The sequence below is a fragment of the Rhododendron vialii genome, chromosome 7a (assembly GCF_030253575.1).
Source record: "Rhododendron vialii isolate Sample 1 chromosome 7a, ASM3025357v1".
Lineage (NCBI taxonomy): Eukaryota > Viridiplantae > Streptophyta > Magnoliopsida > Ericales > Ericaceae > Rhododendron > Rhododendron vialii.
Window position 1 is genome coordinate 30,768,805 of NC_080563.1, and position 22,142 is coordinate 30,790,946.

The window sequence follows — 22,142 nt, forward strand, 5'->3', positions numbered from 1 at the left end:
GCTCAAAGGCCTAGAAGCTTCTCCCTAGCAAGCTGCTCACAAGTAGAGCAGCTCAAGGGCCTAGAAGCTTCTCCCTAGCAAGCTGCTCACAAGCATCTCAAAGGTCTAAAAGGTTCTCTCTAGCAAGCAGCTCACAAGCAACTTAAGGCTTGCAGCCATTTTCCTTCAGCATGAAGCAAGGACACATGGCATTCATGCAACCCATGTGGCCCAAGCAGCTCAGTCAGGCCAAGAACGTGTGGCATGCAAACAAAGTTGCCAACACAAGCTACTCACAAGCAGCTCACCCAGGCCTGCTGTATGAATACTTTAAATAACAAGTGGGGGAAGAATCTAGAATGGCCAAAAGGCATATAAAGGTCACGTTTTTGGCCTTGGTGAGCCCAAATATCCCTCTTTACAAGCATCTCATGCACACAAGCTGCTCACAAGCAGCTCCAAGGGCCTAAGGATGCTGTGTTGTTGCAAATTCCTTTTGCTTTAACTGGTTTTTAGGCAAAAATAAAGCTTTTCAGACCTGCAGGCTTGGACAGGTGATAGCTTCCCATTGAAGCATTCAGAAACAACTAAAGGCCTGTAACCTTTGGCTATAAATATCAGAATTAAAGGCCTTGGCGAAGGTCCCTGACCATACAAGCCCAACGCTTATGCAAATTATCTTTCAATTATCTTTACTTTCCCGCAAAGTATTTTTATCTTTCAGTCCAATCTAGCCCGGCCTAGATTTTTATTTTCTTTCATTTCCTTGTGCCTAAACTTCGTTAAACCGTTAATGAAGTTCATTTACCTTATCGTTCAGTCCTGTTTTCTTTTCTTTCCATTTTTCACACGGTTGGAAAATTCTAAGTCCTTATCCCGATAAGGAAAACCACGAACCATATATGACCTCACCCCTTAGGTCGTACGCAATCGTTCTATTAGAAGTCAAATCTGAGACATTCAGGCCTTAGTACGAATTTGGACTACAATCCAGTCCTGGCATGAGGCATCCAGGCCTTGATACGAATTTGGACTGCAATTCAGTCCTGGCACGCCCGCAACACTAGCCAATTTGGTTTTGCACTTTTTGTGGAGAAATAGGAAGTCGCTCAAGCGACTTTATTTCACTCAAGCGACTGTTTTTGCTCAAGCTAAGCTCTGACGACTTGTCAAGTGCACCCTACTTGAAAGTTTTTTCTTGAGCGACTTTGGTCAGACCCAGAAGCTATAAATATCCGCAATCTTCATGTTTTGACCTAATATGAATGTGCGTGAGAATATCCACAATTTTCTTGCGAACAATTGGTGCGCTCTCATGATTATCACAAGTTTATTTCTATTTGTCGTTGTTTGGGGTTGAGGGTCACACTCAGACCTCATTGTTTTGAACTTCATATGCCCCTCAATGCTCCACCCCAATAACATGATGTTGATAATAATGGTACTTCCTACTCCTACCCATATCTATTAATGGCTTAATTAACTGATACTTGTAGAATCACTTAAAGTGCGTCAAACTGTTTTATGTCAAACAAGTAGAGGCCAACCTTTTGGTTGGGCAAAAATGAGTGCCTAACACCTTTCCTTCACCATACCCATGAATCTGGAACTCAGAATCTCGTTCCTTCGGTTTCTTGGTTCCTAAACCCAAGTGGCGTTTAAATCATGCCTACATTCAATGTAATATCAGCTGCATTTTGATCGTATGAATGTCATATCCACATAATTTTATTTTTTTTTGGTAAATCAACTTGAAATACAAAAGAGATTAAGCGAAATAAGTACATGTATCTAATGCCTTCACAACCCGCAAGGCAAGGAACATGCTAAGCCAAACCGTGAAGATCAACCATAATGATCATAACCTTTGAACATAGAAAGTGCCCATTATTATCACTCGTTGTAGGTCCAGTAGATCCACAATTTTCATGTCATACAAAAGGGTCCACTAGAAAGAAAGGCCCATGTCAAGTTGGGCCATATATCCTCAGCCCATGCCTAGAGCCCTTGGGGAGCCAACTGGGATAATTGTTTTGTTCTCCTTGCTGGGTTGATTCACCTCTGCCAATGGTATTCCTATTTCCTACTATTACTTCTATATAAATGGTGGGTTTACCTTAATCTCAATGACAGTGCTGTGCATGCGTTCTTTAGATTTTGGATGTGCTGGCTACCACGAAAAGGGATGCCAAGCCCAACAATCTCCACCTCATCGATGGAGGCATCCATCAACCTCTGCAGTCTGCAACATCCAAAACATTCTCATCAACCGCAAAAACCACCTCGAAACATTTTCACTGCAAATAAGCAAGGCAGCGGTAATCTTGAGCCAATCGAAAATTTCCTTTCAAATAATTATGGACAAGTTTGCCGGCGTCAATTGAAAAAAAAAAAAAAAAAAAGAAAGAAACCATTAAAAAACTTACAAAATTTCCTCAATTTAAAAGAAACGCCTCTCCCATAGATTCAACTCCTTTTTCCATCAAATCACCTAAATTAGCAACTTCTTTTCCCATTCAGGTAATTATATACCCCCATTTAGAAGCCAAAACCTACAAAATCTTCATCGTCCCCACTACTCGGAGATTCAACCACCTGACTGTCATCGTCTTCATCGCCCTCGGTTACGATCTCGAAGATTCCACCACCCCCGTTAAAGTCTAAACCATCCATCATAAAATTACCATCTTCTCCATCATCATCGTCGTCGTCGTCAAACTCACTGAGACTATCATCATCGTCATCATTGCTCATATCATCACCATCACTCTCACCATCCCCATCAATATCCGGTCCCATCAACGAGTCATCATCACCATCCTCGTCGTCGTCGTCCTCCTCTTCTTCGCTCTCAACATCATCAGGATCGGAGTCGTCATCGGTGGACCTCCGACGGCCGATTTCATACACCCTCGCAGAAGAATACATCTCGTCTTGATCGTCCATTGAAACCAACCCCACAAAAGAATCGGTTGGTTCCGTTGCCAAATCAAGGACACAACGATCTACTGGAATGGTGGCAATGTCATAGTAGTTGATAGCGTCCACCGTGCGGAAAGCAGAAAAAAGTGGATGCTTGACACGACGAGTGTGAAATGCCGAAGTAACATCCTCAAGATTTCTCCTTAGAATTGCATATATAACATCCCCACTGGCATTGAATTTTATTACAGTCTGATCCAAGGAAGGTACACTTCGGAGGAGCCTGAACTTCCGCATATCCCAGACTTCGGAATTTATAATCACCTGTGTAAGAGAATACATAATTTTTAGAAGATGTCAATCTGGCGATGTTAATATCAAAGTACACTTAAGGGTATAACTGCTAGGATGATATATCTAGCGACTTAGCTCCAAAACAGACCCAACAAACATTTCAAGTCACCACGCTTGCAAAATCCAATGGCAGCCCATACAGAATTACAAAATTATGTTTCAAAGAGTAGATAGAGTACATAAATAGTAGCATGAGGCAAGGTGTATTGTTGTCAATTGACAGAACAAGCTCTCCGTGCCTTATTTCCGCCCAGATTAAAGCATTTGATTGGAACATAAATTCAAGGGGACCGCATATCCCATGTTCAGTTGGAACTTTTGGGGGCAAATTAATTATCGGCCGAATCATATATCCCAGAAAACGTGGAATGTACCACACCAAGGGATGTGGTACCGTATTATATGTCAAAGCACTGGCACTCCTCTAGGTTGCGGTACCCGTGTCCGACACGCCGGGGACGTGCCTAAAAACGTATGGGACACATCCATTAAATTTAATTTACTTTTGGAAGGGGAACGGGGCAGGGAGAGGAACACAAGGGTTAGATATGGGTTTTTTTAATTTTGGAAAGATAAATATGTTATTACCTCAAATACGCCGGCTGATCTGTAATTAAAATGAAACCTTAAACCAATCAATACATCCATCCAAGAAGGACAAAAAGGAAAAAATTGCAGAGCCTCTCTCTCTCCACGCATTTACCGAAGCCGTTCAATTTGTTTAAAACATATGTCACAATGTCACTAAGCCAAAAAAAAGTCACGAAGTCATTATTACATCTCCAAAATATATACCAGCATATATATACATATATGTGTGTGTGTGTCCAAGTCTTAGTTTTAACCATGTACGTGAGAAAAAATATTTATGAATAAATATATCAAAAATGTTTTTCTATCTATATTTTTATTGAAACTCTTGGCTTGGTTGGATAGACGCAAAAAATCTGAATCACCCCATTTCCCTATTCTGACCTGCTTTCTTTTCCAGTGAAAGACACTAACCCTATTAGGGTCCTCCAAAATATCTAATACTGGTTATGAAAGAAATTTTTAGTAATGAAAGACTCGTAAAATGAATTTCTGAAAATGGTTTTCTTTCTAGAAAACATTTTTTCCTTGATATCTGTTGAAGTTTGTCCCACTCCCACATTGGTTAATTATCTCCTCCAAAACTAGTATATGAGCATGGGCAACCTCTCCACTTATTGTCAATTGGTCTTGAGTTGGATGCTTTAACATGGTATCAGAGCTAGGGTTTCGGAGAATTTGTCCCCCTTGTTTGTGCCATAAGTGCACCGTTATTTGTTGTGATCCATGTGTTACGGATCATTTATTTTAACTCTAAACGTGCGAATCCGGGGTCGCACGTGCAAGGGAGTGTTGGAGCTTGTCCCACATTGGTTAATTATCTCCTCCAAAACTAGTATATGAGCCTGGGTGGCCTCTCCACCCATTGCCAATTGATCTTGAGTTGGATGCTTTAACAGTATCAAATCAGGATATGTAGTATAATTCCCAATTTTCTAAGAATATGTGCGCCCCGTGTCCTTTCTATTCTATGTCCGTGCCCATGCTACATATTGTTAATCCCCTCTATCAATCTGACAAGATCACTATCCTATGAAATTATATATCTCTTCACTATTCCAGTAACTCCAGTCAAACAATCAGGACCGGAATCAACGCTAGGGTGATAAATCTGGTAAATTAGCTCCAAAACAAACCCAGCAAACATATCAAGTCACCAAACTCGCAATTTCCTAAGGCCAGCCACAAGAGCTTATGCTAGGCGTAACATGATGCACATATTTTGTAGAGGGCATTTGCACTCGCCACGAAGTTACAGTGTCCTACATTATCAGTTGGGATTCCTTGTTATCCTCAAAAAATTGCAAAAGTGACTTGATCCCTAAAGTCCAGCCCACCAGACTCCCATTCTTAACCAAGAACACTAATGGCATACACTTGGAATTAAAAAATTCAAAGCAAGTATACCACCAGGTCCACAACTACCTATGGCAAATCTGCTACCGAGAAAAACTACACAAAGTTTTATATCATTGCAAATACTAACATCTCAAAGAGCAAAAAAGAAAAGGATCATGTTTCTATACAGTGAAGTTAGCATGAGCCAAAGAAGTATAATTATCAATCTACAGGGCAAGCTCTCCATACCTCATTTCCAGCCGGATGAAAGCCACCACCACCGTAGTCCGTAAACTGATCAAACCGATGTATTGGACCAGAGCCACGCCTATCCCACAAGACTCCATTCCAAAGCAGCATTGTGTCTGACGGGCTAAAGTGAACAAGGGAATAACCATGGCCCCGGACCGAAGAAGTTGCCGATGTGTCCATCAGCTTCAGATCTAACTGGCATGTCTGTACATCATACAACATAATTTCCTTTTGGGATGGCTCAGTTGATAATGCCGCAAATGTGGTCCCAGAATTGCTTAACCTTGCAGCCTTGCACCCTTCAAATGAATGGCTTGGTCCCGCCGAAACTGAAGACGCGTCCCACAATCGTACGTCATGGGCACTAGAAGATAGAACCAATTGGGCCCCGCCGGAATAATACGACTGGACAACTGTCAAAGGATACTGGTGGCCAGCACAGCTCTCCACCACATTATTGCTGCTGGAGTCAAAAATTTTGAGCTCTCCAGAATGGCTGCCAGCAGCAATTTGAGAGGAATCTCCCAAAAAAGTAATGCATGTCAAAAGGCCACCACCATCACCAGCATCATCGCGGTAAGTTCTCCACAGTCTAAACCTGTTATAGACAAATTGACGATCCCTACGGTTTCCGTGGATCCCACCATACCTACTTCTAAACTCGCGCGTACAAAGTCGGGCTGTTACGTTTGATGGAGCATCAAGGCTTCGTCTTGGTTCGGGACACACATGCGGGTGCGAAAGAGATAGAGGTGGTAATGTAGTAATAGGAGCTGGGCACTGGCGATGCTGGTGTTTCAGATACTGAACAACAAGAGAGTCCAGAGTTACCCTTTCGGTGTTGATAGGTTGTGGATCACTTGGAAATCCAAACTGGGATGAAAGGGTCATTTGACCAACATGGGTGCTTGGGTTATCATCCGAATTATCACCCAGAGTGGCATTCAGTTTGAATCGCCCATAATGATCTTTTGTAGTAGAACTTGGTGTACAATACGCATTAGCCTCGGTCAGTAGAGTGCCTTTACGGGAAGTATTATTAGGTGAGGGGAAAACAGGGGACCGAAGGCCCGGTTCACGGGTTTGGAGTCGTTTCCCTGCTAATGCCACTCCAGTGTCCTTTAACTCAGTTAACTTGCGTTTCATTGGCAATACAATTGGAGTTTTAAATTGCACGTCATTATCCAAGCTGGGCTTCACTGCAGAAACGGAAGGTGTTTCCGGGGGACCTATGGGTGCAGAAAACTTTTTTGAAGTACTGCTGATTTTGCTACTTGATGCCAGCCAATCCTGTGATGGAGGCTGAATTTTTGACCGACAATTCAAGGTTGATGAGAACGACACAGGCTTTTTTGCAGAAGCCACATCTAAATCACACTTTGCTCTTGAAGCTTCATCCTGTAAAGATATTTTCGGTCTATCAGATAGAAATCCACCAGGAGTATGTCCGGATGGCCATTGAATTTGTATTGATGGGGTGTCCTGGACTGAGGATTGATGCACAAGAGATGATGGGGCTGCCGAAGAAGGCAAAGGATTCAACTGACCCTCTTTCAGAAGTGTGTCCGCAGTTGCAGACAGACCAGATGCTTGAAGGTGTTCATGAATAAGTAGAAGAAGTTCCCTGCAATTTACATGCAATCAAAAACAAAAGAAAAACAAAACTTAAAAGACTTGCTATGATTGGTAACACTTCTGTTTTTGTTTTCTGTTTCCATTTTCACAAGAATTTAAAATTTGTAAACCCAAGTGTGTTTTGCAACAATCTTTGCTGTCAAAATATTCACCTTTCCGAACTATCAAAATTGTTGTAGTAGAAAAAAATGGTTTCACTATTTTGAAAACCGCTTTCCATTCTTTCCTCCCTCCATCACCTTCGACCACCACTGAGCACCCCTAGCCCCCACCTCCCTCCGCCCTATGTGGAAGCCCCTCACCTCTGGACAAACCTCCAAAGATACCCTCACTTGTTTTCCAAAGAGTTTTTCGAACAAAAAAGTGTGCAATAAACATATTTGTGTTCGCTATCTTCAATGTAAAACAAAAACAAAACCAAAAACAATAATAAAAAACCCAAAGATACCCTCACTTGTTTTCCAAACAGTTTTTCGAACAAAATAGTGTGCACTAAACATATTTTGTTCACTATATTCAATGTAAAACAAAAACAAAACAAAAAACCTGTTTACAAAAAAACAAAAACAATATAAAAACGAAAAATTATTTTTCCCACATCCCCAGCAAAAAGCAAGCACAAAGTACCTGGAATGGTAAGTAATAGGGGTGGCGGCAGCTATTGCAGCCCTCTCTATTCGCCTCAAAGTAGGGGTCGCCGCATCAGTAGCTGCTAATGTACTTGCACGCCCAGAATTAGTAACGACCTGCAATATACACAATAGTGCAATGTGAGGGAGCTTCTTGGATAATACCAAGTTACCAACTCAACTAACTCAATAAGGTTTTCTCCCAAATGTTCAGGTTGGCTACACGGATTCTATTACATCTAAGGCAATCATGTCCTATATTGTTGAGACTTAACCTTTCTCTATTTCTTTGCCACCCTCAGCGTGTATTAAATAACACCTCTTCCTTAGCGCACTAATTAGTCCACCTGGTGAGTCGGTGACACCTGCACTGATCTATTTATCTCCAATTCTATCCCTTTTTAAAGAAACTCGTCCAGTCCAACATTTTCACAGCTACAATATATTTTCCGGTAAGCATAATGTTCTCTCTAACCTGCCAACATTTGCCCCATACATCATAGTAGGGCGCATGATAGTCCTATAAAAGATCACTTTAAACTTAAATTATTATGATCAGACAAGAGTTCTAATGCACTCTACATTTCATCCATCAAGCTCTAATCCTACAGGCTACATCCTTGACCTCTTCGGCAGTATGAAAAAGTGTCTCAAAGCATTGAAAAAGGTCACTCTAAGGAATCCCCTCAAATCAGCGTTTACTTTGTGCAGTTGTGCACTGCACAAGTTAATTCAATGCAATTAAAACGAATAACATTAATTAGGATAATGAAAAGTACACCATAAGAGCATTAAGCCTAGAGGCCAGAGATAGCATGCCAATGAATTTCAAAAGAATGTCCCCGCCCATGTTTCTTGTCTACCTTTCAGATTTCAGGTTTTGCAAGAGACAAGGATGTAATATATCTACAGCAAGTAAAATCATTTCAACAACTCACCGCAATCAGCTCAATTGCCACCTGGGCTAGTTCAGCTTGCCACCTGCTGTGCTCATTTCCTGAAGTCTGGCTGCCTGGATCTCGGATTAGTTCTGATAATTTTTTCCCTACCTAGAACACAAGTTCATTCACCCATATAGTTAATCCACCCGCAATAGCATCAAGACTATTCGAATTACGCCAGACAGTAGAGCAATAACAAATACAGGAGGAAAAATGCACAATCATTTCCTTGAAATGGACCTCGGTAAAAAAGTAAAATCATTGATAGCTTATATTCCACAGAACTCCCGTGGAAATTTGCAAAGGAAACCAATAGTAATTGTTGGAGTTTGTCCCACATTGGTTAATTATCTCCTCCAAAATTAGTATTGAGCCTAGACGGCCTCTCCACTCATTGCCAATTGGTTTTGAGTAGGATGCTTTAACAATAATCAAAGACTGAAATGTCTATGAGCAACAAAGCATGAAATACTTTACAGTACCTCCTCTAAAACCAATGAAACGATGACAATGAAAATCGAAGTTACTTTAAAGCAGTCCATAATTTTTCCACCGACTGCTTACAATCAACAATCATATTTAGATTTACGATGCGGCTTCTCTGTAGAGACCAGATCACAGCAGATAATCAAATTTACTGGAGTGCCAATACAGAAGCCTTAGCATAGGGCACCAATACTTATAATGAATGTCTTCTTACACAACACTAAGCAATTTTTCCACCCAAGGTAGGATCACAGAGAACCAATTTCAAAGTCCAAAAACAGTGTAAGAGCCACCTTTGCATCACGCTAGCTATAAATTAGGACAAGGGAGATTGTAATCCCGCTATTGATCAGTTTTTAGATTGGTTCGAGCTTTTTTTGGTCAAGTAGGAGCGATGTATAGGGCTTTTTTGTGGTGGTGGCCTTTCTATATTCGGGCGACATTCCCTTAATGCCTCGTTTCTAATATAATTAATTACTTATCAAAAATAAAAATTTAGGCCACAATAATCCTTCCATTTAATGTCACAAGGAATCACAAAGATGGCAGCAACAAGAATTGTTGATGTCAATCTTTAAAGACTAGGAAAACGGAAAGAATAGAAAATCATACAAAGCTACTCCAAACATCCAAGGAATCATTTTTTATTCCTCCAGACAATTTATACTGATCCTTACCCGCTGCTTCTCATCTAACAGCACCTTTAAATCATTTATTTAACAGCACAGGCAGACCACGAATGGTACAGGCAGTGCAAATGATACCAGGTTTCAAGAAGCATTTCCTACTACTTGCATGAAAAAGGATATAGTTTATATGGTGAAAAAGGATATGGATTATATCCCCCTCGAGGCCATGACAGCACAATGAACAGAAAACGATATGGACTTAGTAAATTTGACAGATTATATTGCCCTTGACAGAGCAGAATGGAGGAAATGGTTCATGTAGCGGACCCCCAATTGAGAGTGATACAAGTTTGGTAACATATCTACTAATAAATCACTATAAAGTCTGGAATCTGGATATTGGTAGATCAACTCCACCCAGAAGTCAACTATCCAAAAATGGCAAAACATCTACTTCTGATAGAAGCTTCCCAGCCATCAAAAGCCCAGGGATAACCTCCAAGCCTCCCACACAGATAGACCACATTAAAGACAGAGGCACCAAAAACTCATGTAGGTGGATTAAAGTATAATGTCTAAGCCAGCTAATCACTCAACATATTCATCTTCATGGTGTTAAATCACACCTTATTATCTCTATTACCGTAGAGGGTGCAGAAATCATGAATGCCTACTTGCAAACAAAAAGCTAGTGGATTTACGAAGCATAGTCTACTGAAAATAAATAGAAGTATTGAGCAGTTTGTATACAGTAATTGCCTTTCAGGCCTCTCAACCTTATTCTACAAGTGAAAAACCTTTTTGCCTCTAAAGGGATTAGAGAATACCGAACAGAAACCACCCACCTGCATGCGATTTATTTAACCTTTGCCCAATTTACCACCGTATTTAGATTACGAAAGCCATAAAAGACTCGATGCACACAAAATCCAGTAGGTTTTACCGAGCATAGCCTACTGCAAGATCATGGTATAAAGCATTTTCTTCCAAAATAACTGCCCACCAGGTCTGTCAAAGGATTAAATTTGCTATCCATCATCTGATTATGATCATATGCATAGAATATGTATGTGTGTAATATTGTACGAACTTAGGTATGTATGTATGCATGTATGTACGTATGAATTTAGGTGTTTATAAGTACTTAGAGGTTAGCCCCAAGACTTGATCAGCTTACAAAAGTATATTAACCCAAAAGCCTAGCATTCTCTCAACTGATCAAGAATAGAGGCTTATTCAGAGAGGAATTAATGAAAGTCACATATAGATGTTCCTTCTGGAAGATGGAAAAGGTGAGTGACTCCATGTTGCCAACTCATACAACCTTAAAGTAATGAAATATATTTAATCCTGCACAACTCTTGTAAAGTGGCATACAGAACACTTCTCAGCAATCAGTACTCAAGCCGATCATGAATCACCACCACTAAGTGATGACGGCAAGAGAACACAAATTCAACTGATCCTTTTTCCAAGTATCAGCTAGCTAACTAAGTAATCTAAGTGCTGCATGAATAAAGTTGTTCAAGAGTCTAGACCATATTAGGCATATGCGATGCAATGTGTTGAGCCTCTGCCAGTCTCCACACTAAAAAGTAATTTTTAAAATATTAAAATCATGGCTGTTATTTGAAAGAACTGCTAGATATCAGTCATTTACCTGGAGCTTTGTCAATATGTGTGCAATTGTATCATCTCTGGCTAAACCAAGAAGAACTCGGCATGCAAGAGCACGAAGACAGTCAAGGGCAGAAGGAGGTGTGACTATACGCGGTTGGAGAAGCTGAAGCAGAACCTTTATGCCATTGTTAGCACGGACAGCCTCTCTTGCTTGATGGTATCCTTGTTCCAATTGAGCAGCAAGGCCAGCACAACCTGCTCCAGCACCCAAAGATATCCTCCGATCTCCCACTAACCCAGAAATTGCAGGTGCTTGAGAAGTACTGCTGACAGATGGTGTGCCAAGTGCTGCTAAGCTGCCTCGATCTACCACGCTAGACTCCACAGCAGAACCATTCGAGGTTTGACCAGAAGCAGATTGCTGAACTTGTGTAATAGGAGGTGGTTTATTACTGATTGAAGGAGGAGGGCAAACAAGATTGACTAACACATTCAATGCCGGATGAATTATCTGAGAAAAGAAAGATACAGAATTACCAAATGTAAATTAGCATTTTAGGTATTAGCATCAAGGGTCTGCTGCCCCCGGCACCCAAAAAGAAAAGACAATTCCAATAAAAGAAGTGTTTACCTCAGGGTCAGGATAACCAGCACCATTTGCTGCATCCAAAATGACTGCTATACCCACACGATCACTGCTTAACATTGCATTCAAAATTGGTTTGCGGCTGTAAGGTACCAAAGTCACAATGTGCAAAACACCCAACGCATATTGAAGCAGATCATGCAAATAACGATCCACAGTTGGGGCCTACAGATGAAGGTTAAAAAAAAACACATTAACATGGCTGAGACAAGCAACAAAACAGGGAAACTATTGCAAAAGTAGAAACACCAAACCTGACACAATTCCAACATGATTATATGCCCATTAGAAGCTAAGAACTTGTCAACTGCAGGCCAACGAGTCCTCACAAATGCAGGGCCAAGCTTCCTATCCTTCTGTAGCAGTCGACATATTGCATCCATAGCCTCATTACCAATGTCAAGAGGCTTATAGGCAGCCCTAACATTTTGTATATTCCGGACTGCACTTCGATTGCTTTTATTTGGACGGATTGAGTCCACTAACAAGAGAAGATGTGCTCTAAAATATTGTCTCAATGCGATGCAGGTGTGATAAGTTATCTGCTTCTCCAACGAGGTCAATACTTCCGAATGAGATCGATCATTTCGAACTGAACCAGAACTACTAGACAATCCCAATGCTGCAGAATTAACCCCAGACCTTACCGAGGCGGCATCCAGTAAAAGAGAGAGAGATTTCTGTGGGCCATCCTGAGCATCAAAGGAATCTAGGACTGCTTTGAAGACAAATGCATTAGAGAAAAATAAAGCAGCATTTTTTCTGGCTTGGTCCTGAGGGCACTCAAGAAGTTGAAGAGCTAACTCAACCACCTGTTGTACAGCATCTGAAGGAAGAGCGCATACACGTTCCATAATTCCCTGAAGAGCATTATATCAAGCCAACCAATCAAACCCGATGATTATACGAATTTTAACTCTACTAGGGGGCATGAATTCCTACATTTGATATCAAGTGTATGGAATTATTTTTTAATTTGCCCCCTACTTTTTCCCACTTTCAAACACATATATAGCCTTATAGCTATGCAGACAGCGTTGGAAAGTTGCAAACTTTTTGCTTTGACTTTTCAAAAGAGAATTTGTTTAGGAACATTCTAAATAGGAAAGAAGAACCACTAATATAGAACAGATGGAGTGATAATTACACAAAAAATGAAAAAGAAAAAAAGAAGAAAAAGAAAAGAAAGATGCAAGCTATTGATTACGTAAATAAATGAACAAGTACAGCTTTCTGTAAAACCATTACACATAATACCTGAAGTGAACCAATTGTGAATAAGCATGAAGAAAGACCAAAGAAGGTCTGGGAAACTCTTGGCACAGCAAGTAGTCTTTGCATGCCACCACGATCCACAAATAATGCAGCGAATTTCCGGTGAGCAGCCAAAGTACAGATAAGCTTCAATACATCAGGCAAGAGCACTGCCATCTTCAATGTCTCTTTATGTTTTGAACTTCGTTGCAACAGGGCAAGAGAAACATCCACCCCCTTTTCATGCAACACAGGCCCAAGGACTTCAACATATTCTCCCAGTGTCACAAGACACTGAATGCAGAATTTCTCTCTCAGCTTTGCCAGGGAGTCAGTATCAGGAATGAAAAATTCTTCAACTTCTTCGTTTGGTTCTGGTATGGTTCCCCTTGAATTCATTGAATCAGAAAGCATACCGCTCGAACTTCTATGACCACCCCACGAGACATATTAGCACCCAGACCAAGTGAACTCACTAATTGGTTCTAATATAAAATAATCCTTTGTACCAAACATTAGTACCATAAACACAACATACTGTAAGAAATCGTACACAAAGAAAAAGACCAACCTTGAAACTTCTACTGCATTAGCAGCATCAATAACTGTAGATGCAGTTCTTGAAGCTACCAAAACTGCAGCTTCTTCATCATTTGTCTTTCTATATTCCTGAGGAGTAAAAAACAATATAAAGAATAAATCAATTAGGATACTACGTTACATAGACTTGGGTATGGGCGTTCGGTCAGGGTACGCAAATGATGCATGCATCCAATTCCATCTCAATGACACGAAGAAAGAAATGGTGTTTACTTCCACGCATAATAAGGGAGTTTTAAGCGTAGATTATGATAAATTGGCATTAAAAAATATGCCTGCTAGGTGAATGTCCAGCTAAACATGTCGGACAAAAAAAACCTGCCCTCATCCGCGTGTCCAATACATTCTTACTTTATAGGTTTCAAACAGTTCATGTAAGTATGTAACATAGTAGAGACTAGAGAGAGAGAGAGAGAGAACCTCCAAACTAGCACTTTTGACAGCTTCAGCTGCAGCATCACCAGCTGCTTTGACTGCTTCTGCTGGTGCATTGGCTGCTCTGGCTTCAGCTTCAGCTGCTCGGACTGCCTTTTTCACTAGATCAGAAATATCCTTGGTGCCAACTTTACATTCTTGGAAACAATCATCGTTATCCTCTCTTTCTATGACAAGACTATCGCCACCTATCCTCCCCAATCCCTTCTTGGGATCTGGGAGTCTTCTAAGCTCTAAACTTCTATTTATAACTCTGTCCTTCAGGCTCCTCCCATCGGCACCCAATCCACTACCAGAACCCGGAGATATCAAACCCTGTTCATTCTCTACATCTCCTTCATTAACCCTTCCCTTTCCTTTAGAACGTGCCCATCCACGGTTCCCACGTGCCAGTCTTCTATCATGATCCTGTTCTGCAGTTTGGTCATCCAATGATCCTTCCTCCATTATCTTAGGAGCATCCAAATGGGAAGTTTCAGAAACTTGCCGGAACCTACTTCGACTGTCTTCTCTACCTCGTATGCAATTAGCAGAAGTTGTGTTTTTGCTCTCTGCCGTATAAGGAGCATCTTTTTGATTCAAACTTGTCTCCCCTAAAGCCCGTATGCGAAGATATCGCATAAGCTTAGCTGACAACCCAGATGTTAACACATCTTCCACTACTTGACCACCACTGAAGTAATAAATTTGAGAAAACGGGAAATTTGTCAACCAACTAAATATATAGGAGTAAAAAACATCAGACAACCTGCTTTTTAAGTACCTACCCTAACAGACATACAGCAAGCAGGCCAGTAGAATACGTCCTCAACATCTCAGAGTTTGAAGATTTCTTCCTCCCTGATTCGTGCTTCCTGTTGTGATCTTCACCAGCAGATTTTGCTGTCTCATCCATTACCCATCCCTTTATGTTCTCCAAAACAGTTTCTTCAAAAACATGGGGATACTGAATACCACAGAGCCCAGCAAATTAATCAATATAGATAACTAGAAGATATTACTTAAGGCTCAGTTTGGCTGGTGGGAATCTTGAGAGGAAATGGTAATGTACTTCTCATCCAAAATATTCAAATGTGTTTGCCCTAGGCATTACAATACTAAGCATTTGATAATGCCTAGTATTCATATCCCCACTCCCTCCAAGATTCCGGGCATCCAAACATAGCAATGGGTGATTGAAGAAACTAAAACAACAAGTGTACCATCCAAGTGAGTGAACAGCTGAAAAGAAGCCTTGCTGCAGCCGCCTGAACAGACACCGGGTATCTAGTTTCAGACAGAAACGTTGAAGATATCAATTCGAAAAATTCATCATTGTCCTGAACAAAGTAGGGAAAATTTCAGAAAGGAAACACAACCAAACACAAACAACCTTCTCAAAATATAATTTATCATAATGAGGAAACCAAAAGTGGCTAACATAAAATACTTAACGAAGGGCAAAGCCATGATGTGAACAAGGCTATATAGGATCAATTACCCGAACCAAGTTCCCCAACCGTCCAACACTGTGAGAAGCTCGAGCATTGTTCAAGGAGGAATGACCTGTTTCTTCCATGTATCTACAATTTCAAAAGGAAAAGATGGATAAAGGAGATTGACAAATAAGCATCAAAGTTCAAACTATGACAAAACAACTGAAAGAGGCAATAGGACATGTCCGTTCCATTATTTCACTACAAAAACACCAGAAATGCAGAAACTGAGTGATCCTTGTCACTTGTTCAAGTATGAAAGCAACAACTACGTACACATTTAATTAGCAAAAGCAGATAACATAATTTTATCTCACCAGAATACATCTCATCAGCCTAGATCAAAATTTTAAATAAGATTTGATTTGTGAATCAAAAGCCTTGGAGACAATTTTAAGAGAGTAAAAGAAAATCATGCTGACATAGACATTTAAGACGTTGGAGTAATGCAGAATAAAACATACAACCAAACTAACTCTTTTGACAAATCAATTCAAGTCTGCTACAGGAATCATTTGCCAGCATTCCGCACAGTCGACGACCATATAACCAATGTAATAAACCATTCTTTCCTTCCTCGTACAAGTTCCCATGCTAACTTGGATATTCCCCTCTCCCCAGTGTTATACCATTAAGAGTGATAACATCAGTCTTCCTAACTGTTGCATTTCCATTGTAGTAATTCTCTCGCAAATTATCTTCAACCGGTGCTACTCCTACCCTTTCATGTACGTATTAATGGTCAATCCACTTTTCGCTGATCTTATCAAGCAAGCATCCACATTAGCATCACATCTGAACTGCATGCATTTATTACTGTGGTGTCTTAGTTGTTTAGCATTGTGTAGTGTAAAAGAATCATCAGCCTTATTGTTGTTTTACAGATTTTTCTGTTATTATCTTGTACCAGTCTATTGCATACTACAGTAACCCTCTACTTGAGCCAAGTAACTTTACTTCTATGGGTCACATCATACGTGTTATTTATCGAACCTAGATTGCGAACGCTTTTGCACTCCATAATTAGGAAAATGTATGCAAGAATGAAAATTTCTCCTTTCAATTCTTCTGATATCACGGTCTCATCCAAACCAGAGTATCAGTTTGACACTGAGCTGTACGTCGAATGGACACCAATTATCCTGAACCAATCATTGAGGAGCTAACAAAATGTAGAGCGGCATGAGATCTGCACCAAACTCGAATACCACAATCAAAATATGGGACACTGGAAAGAGGAATTCACCAGCTTCCTAACATCCTACCAAGATGTGTTTAACTAGTTGTATCAAGACATGCCCGAGATTAGTACTGCTATAGTAGAACATGAGCTGCCATTGGACTTATCCATGAAACCAATTAAACAAAACTGTAGCAATTTAAGCCCGAACAAGTCTGAATTCTATGGTATCTCCTAGTTTTCATTTGCAATTATCTGCAATTTCTACTTCAATTGTCACTAAGTTAGCATTTTGTATTTTCAAAAACCAAGAATTGAATCAACATTTAACAGAAAAATTAGAACATGATACGGTGGACATGTTAATGGAAACCCACATTTTCATACAAATAAACAGCGTTAGTAACCGTTTGTTTCTTCATTTCAAAACATAATGCTACTTTGTTGAAGTTGCAAGTAATCATTTTGACACTCAATACACTTGAAACGAAGTGCGAACAAACAGGCCAAATATCTTTTTCGAATATTTGCTTCACTGGAAATTGAAAGTTTTAAGATGAAGAATTCAAAAAATTAAAATACCCAAAGGAGAATTGATGTTGTTTTTAACATTCAATCAAAATCATTTTTTTCTCAAGCTTGTGATGCGAAGCAATTCTTTGCGTCTAAGTGATGGACACCCGTGTTCCAAGAAGGTCCAATTCTAAAAATATATCAAATTACAATGTCGTTTATTATACAAGCGACATACGACGAAGTGTATCTCGTGAGTGTACATGCCTGAAACAAACATGCCACCTTCTAGAAGTGTTTTTGCTTCTCAGGCGAACAACACAAGTTGTGGAAATTATTGTAGTCAATTCATCCTTGACTAGGGCACACTGTTGCATAGTCACTTAAAAATTGATGAGATCAGTCTCCTAGACATATAAAATTGCAAAAATCATTAACTACCAAATTCATCCTTTTTTTTTTCTTGAAACGATTAAAAAACCTCCCTCTTTCATTATGTGCAAAACACTATCTATTTGAGATTGGCTATGTATCCTATTTTTCCACTCCACCCTACTAAGGCTTAAGGGCTCAACCACTCAAGCGTCAATTGAACTGTAAGAAACCATACCATCCATCAAACTCCAACAGCACATTGAGTTTGATCTTCCTCTTATTAGCATTATTTCACTATCATCTCATTTTAGCATATGCTCGCTTCAGAAAACATTGTGCTACTTTATTACGGCAATGGTTGACCTTCATTGCACAGGGACATTATCCTCTCACATTCGTATCGTTGTCCATTTTTCCCTCATCACTTCGTCAATCCAAAATCTTTTCGCAAACCCCAAAACATGACTTTTAATAACAAAAATTGGAAATTCCGGTCTCGTTTAGCTCACAAGATTGAACGGCCAATTCTCCTCCAGACCTTCAATTCAATTGTTTCCCAAGCATGTTGAGCTGGGTACGTAAGCCATATATCTCGGAGTTGTTCCGATCTTTCCAATTTTTTTACCCATCTTGCCCAGCATATCTGAGAGTAGGATTGTATCCAAGTCTCATATTCAAGTAGTTTCCGCCCAAAGGTACCCTACGAGGGACGGTTCAACTTGCTTCACATTGAGCATGAAAAGAATCTGTTTTTCAGATGAATGAGAGTGATTCTCTTCTCCAATGTTCCAATGTTTAACACTTTACACATTGAAGTTGGACGCTGATTTTGGTATGAAATGAAAAGCCACTGCCTGTCTCAATCTTTTCCTGAAATTGGGGTTAGTATCGCCCTATTCATCGTTGTTTTATGTATAGAACCAAGCACTTCTTATTATATTTTCTTTATATAGGTTTCCAAACTTTTTTTTGGTAACATCAACTTCTACAATCATTCTATTATACCAACGTTCTACTATTCTCCACAACAATCCATGGTATCCACCCAATTACAGAACCCTCCCTAATAGTTGTTCGCGACTTCACGTAATCCAAAACACGCCTTTTTAAAAGAATGGCAAAGAGAACATCAAAAAAAAATCTCTTTGCATGCCAAAACACATAAAAACTGATTTTCCGGAGTTCCAAACAACCAGAAAATCTGAGTTTCCGAACTCTAAATTGACAGTAGAGAAAATTAGTACTATAAGGGAAAGAATTTGGGAATCTTATTTTGAAGGAGGGAAACAATTGGAAGAAAGGAGTTCTTATGATTGTCGAATTGGAAATACTACTTAAGCTGTGCCGAAATTGTGAATCGTAGTATACGCAGATAGATCTGAGAGATTCATTTATACTAGATCTAACATGAGACTTAGCCAAAAGTTTCGAAATGAAGCGGGTCGAATTGGATTAGCCAATATATAGCATGATCCAAATATCTTTATTTTCTTCGGATAATTTTCTGTTTAATCCAAGTCAAGAATGTATCCTTTATCCAAGGCAGATGACAGCATTACATGTTGCCACAGAATACATCCATATAGTGGCATGAACACTCAAAAACCCAATCAAGAAATGTTAGCAAAGCAAACGTGTTCTAAGTGTAAACTGAACCAAAATATCTTTTCGAGTATGGTCCGCAGTGGTGAAAAGGAATATCAGCTAGTTTTGCCACTTAAAATGTCTTAGTGTTGGTCCCAGCTTTCACCACCTCACCTAAAAACCAATTGTTGTCAAAGAGTCCGAGCCAGCTTTCGCACACTTCAACTAATCCTGGAGGACCAATCCTTACTTTTTAACTAACTCGAACCAACAGCACCTTCATATGAACTGATTCAAACCAAATTTTGGGTAAAACCCGCTAAACTCGCTCTAGTCATCGACTCAAACTCATACCAAATTGAGTTTTACTCAAATATTTTGCCAAACTTTCACTCAAAAAATTGAAGGCTTGCTTTGCTCCACAATTTACAGTAATGCCATTAATGAAGCTTCTACTCAAATTTGTTCTTACATTTAGGTCTGCCAATTTAGTGTGCCAATTTGTTTTTACACAAAAGGGTTGCAGATGCTCTAACACGGATACATACATACTTATAAAATGTGTGCTAAAATGTGTGCTAAGTTATAAAATATGTTAAAAATAGGACCATTTGTGTTTGTTAGGCATTTGTTAGTTTAGAGATTTAAAGTGTGCCCTAGACTGCTAGAGCAAGTTAGATGCGTTAATTTTAAAACATACAAATATGCATGTATGTATACATACATATATATTCATTACATAATGATGGTCTTTTCAGTCTCCTCTCTCCCAAAGTTGTGAAATCCGTTCCGTACGGTACGTACATACTGGTGCTTCAACGGAACACAAAGACTCAAGATCCGTTCCGGTTGAAATACCGTCCTGTTCCGGCCAATACCGGATGTACCGGACGATAGCGGTCTGTTCCGGTCATTTTCTGGTGTTCCGGACAGTACAAAATTACCTTCTCTCTTCTTCTTCTTTTTTATGACATAAGTTGTGGGCTTTAAACTAATTAAAAGAAACTTATGGGCTTATATATGATTTTCTTTGATTAAGATCACGATGGAATCTTGATCTATTTCATAACTTTGTTTTGAGTCTTATTGGATAATTTTTTGCTGCCATTTGTTTCACGGAAATGGTTTTGCAACCTGGTAGATATATATAAAATATTAATTGCGGTAAATCCGGAATGGTACCGAGATATAGCCCGGTACTTGTACGTACCATTCCAGTAGTGAAAACGGTACGCTGACCGGTACGGGATAGACAACTTTGCTCTCTCCCCCTTTCTCTCTCCTCTCCCTCACTTTTTAGTGTGCTAAGAGGTTCCAAACTTGGCACACTTACAAGCACACACCTAAATTAACACTCTCTCATTAAATAACACAATCAATTAGATAGCACATAGTCACACAATACCAATACACTAGATAGTAGACTAAACCCTTTTTTTTAATAACTCAGGTGATGGGCCAGCTTACGCACACGTAAACTAATCTTGAGGGGCAAGCAAACCCCTAAGTCTCAAACGCTGACCAATAGGCCAATCCCTTGGGGATACTACACCCACATAGATAGATACACACATATATATAGATAGATATATATATATATATAGGGAGAGAGAGAGAGAGAGAGGAATGACGGAGACCTGGATTCTTGGGTTTCGAAAATGGAAGAAAGGGCGTGGAGGACATTGGGGTTAGGGTTATCAGGGGAGGACGTAATCTTCTCCATGAGGGCCTGCGCTTTCACCATCAAACTCTCGTCCTCGCTTATTTCCTCCTCCTCTTGTTCCTCCTCCTCCTCTCCCTCCTCATCCTCCTCCTCAACCGGCAGAGCCGCTGGGGTCGGCGGCGGAGGAGGCGGCGGCGGAGCTCCACCGCCCGCTATCACCAATCGCGATTCGTCGGCGGCAGTCTCCATCTCTGAGCCAAATTAACACTAGAGAGACAGAGAGATGGTGGTATATATATGTCTGTGTGTATATGTAGAGAGAGAAGGGGGGGGGGGGAGGAGAGAGAATTTTTCGCGTGTTGTTGTTGGTGGGTCACTGGGTTGTGTTTGCTTCTTGTTGTGGGAGAGTTGAGAGAGGGCAAGGAAGAAGAAGCTCCTGGGTGCCCGCCCCTACCGTAACCTTTTCTACTACTGTTGGGGGAGAATCGCGTATCGAGAAGGATCAAAAAAACACAAGGGGAACAAACCCTTAACAATTTAGATTTTTTTAAATAAAATAAATAAAAAGGGGAAATCATTAGCGGAACCCGATTACGGATTACCCACTTTGAGTTTGGCCCGGTTTGTGTTTTTATTGTTTGGGTTTGTGCAGTCCTTGGGCTATCTGAAAAGTTGGGCCTTTTTTGCTTGACGGCCCAAAATGTGCGCTTGGACTTTACATGACTAAATAGGGATGGCAATGTGTCGGATCGGATTTAGGCTCCGTTTTTTAGGCGTAAAATATTTTACCTATTTTCGGTGTTTGGTTGTGTAAAAAATGAAAAAAATATTTTATGTGTAAAACATTTTCCATTAATTAGATGTAAATGATTTACTCTGAAATCTTCCGCAAGTTATTTTTCAAAATTAACTCACTACCTTCTATTGCAATTCTCACTGCTTAGTTTCTTCGATTGTCAGTCCTGACCCATGTTCAATTCCAATATTCTCATATCTCTCCACAGTTTAAGCCCCCCTCTCTCTACACTATTTTGTCGATTT

General features: G+C 40.1%; 1 protein-coding gene across 6 annotated transcripts; it reads right to left on the reverse strand.

Moving 5' to 3' along the window:
- Positions 1 to 1,818: 1,818 nt before the first annotated feature.
- LOC131332344 (DDB1- and CUL4-associated factor homolog 1) lies at positions 1,819 to 21,588 on the reverse strand. Of its 6 annotated transcripts, none has more exons than XR_009201651.1 (15): positions 21,076 to 21,588; positions 15,792 to 15,873; positions 15,514 to 15,630; positions 15,079 to 15,257; positions 14,297 to 14,984; positions 13,848 to 13,945; positions 13,280 to 13,700; positions 12,277 to 12,882; positions 12,008 to 12,187; positions 11,417 to 11,887; positions 8,639 to 8,749; positions 7,699 to 7,817; positions 5,434 to 7,060; positions 2,406 to 3,225; positions 1,819 to 2,276 (listed from the first exon to the last, which is right to left on the reverse strand). XR_009201651.1 is itself a non-coding variant. In XM_058366518.1 (14 exons), exons 1-14 carry the CDS (start codon positions 21,348 to 21,350, stop codon positions 2,518 to 2,520), a joined length of 5,685 nt encoding a protein of 1,894 aa, XP_058222501.1. In that variant the 5' UTR covers positions 21,351 to 21,588; the 3' UTR covers positions 2,304 to 2,517. The 6 variants fall into 6 exon arrangements, 1 of the variants encoding a protein (XP_058222501.1); XR_009201650.1 differs by having other exon boundaries at positions 1,819 to 2,214; positions 13,280 to 13,703; XR_009201649.1 differs by having other exon boundaries at positions 1,819 to 2,221; positions 13,280 to 13,703.
- Positions 21,589 to 22,142: the final 554 nt, after the last annotated feature.

Bases quoted from the DNA above. Each gene is read 5' to 3' on its own strand.
- LOC131332344 (XM_058366518.1), bottom strand. From the start codon at position 21,350: ATGGAGACTGCCGCCGACGAATCGCGATTGGTGATAGCGGGCGGTGGA. The intron at 15,258-15,513 runs GTACACTTGTTG...TGTGGTATTCAG, and splicing joins GCTGTTCACTCACTTGGATG to TATCCCCATGTTTTTGAAGA. The intron at 3,226-5,433 runs GTATGGAGAGCT...TCTCTTACACAG, and splicing joins TTCATCCGGCTGGAAATGAG to GTGATTATAAATTCCGAAGT.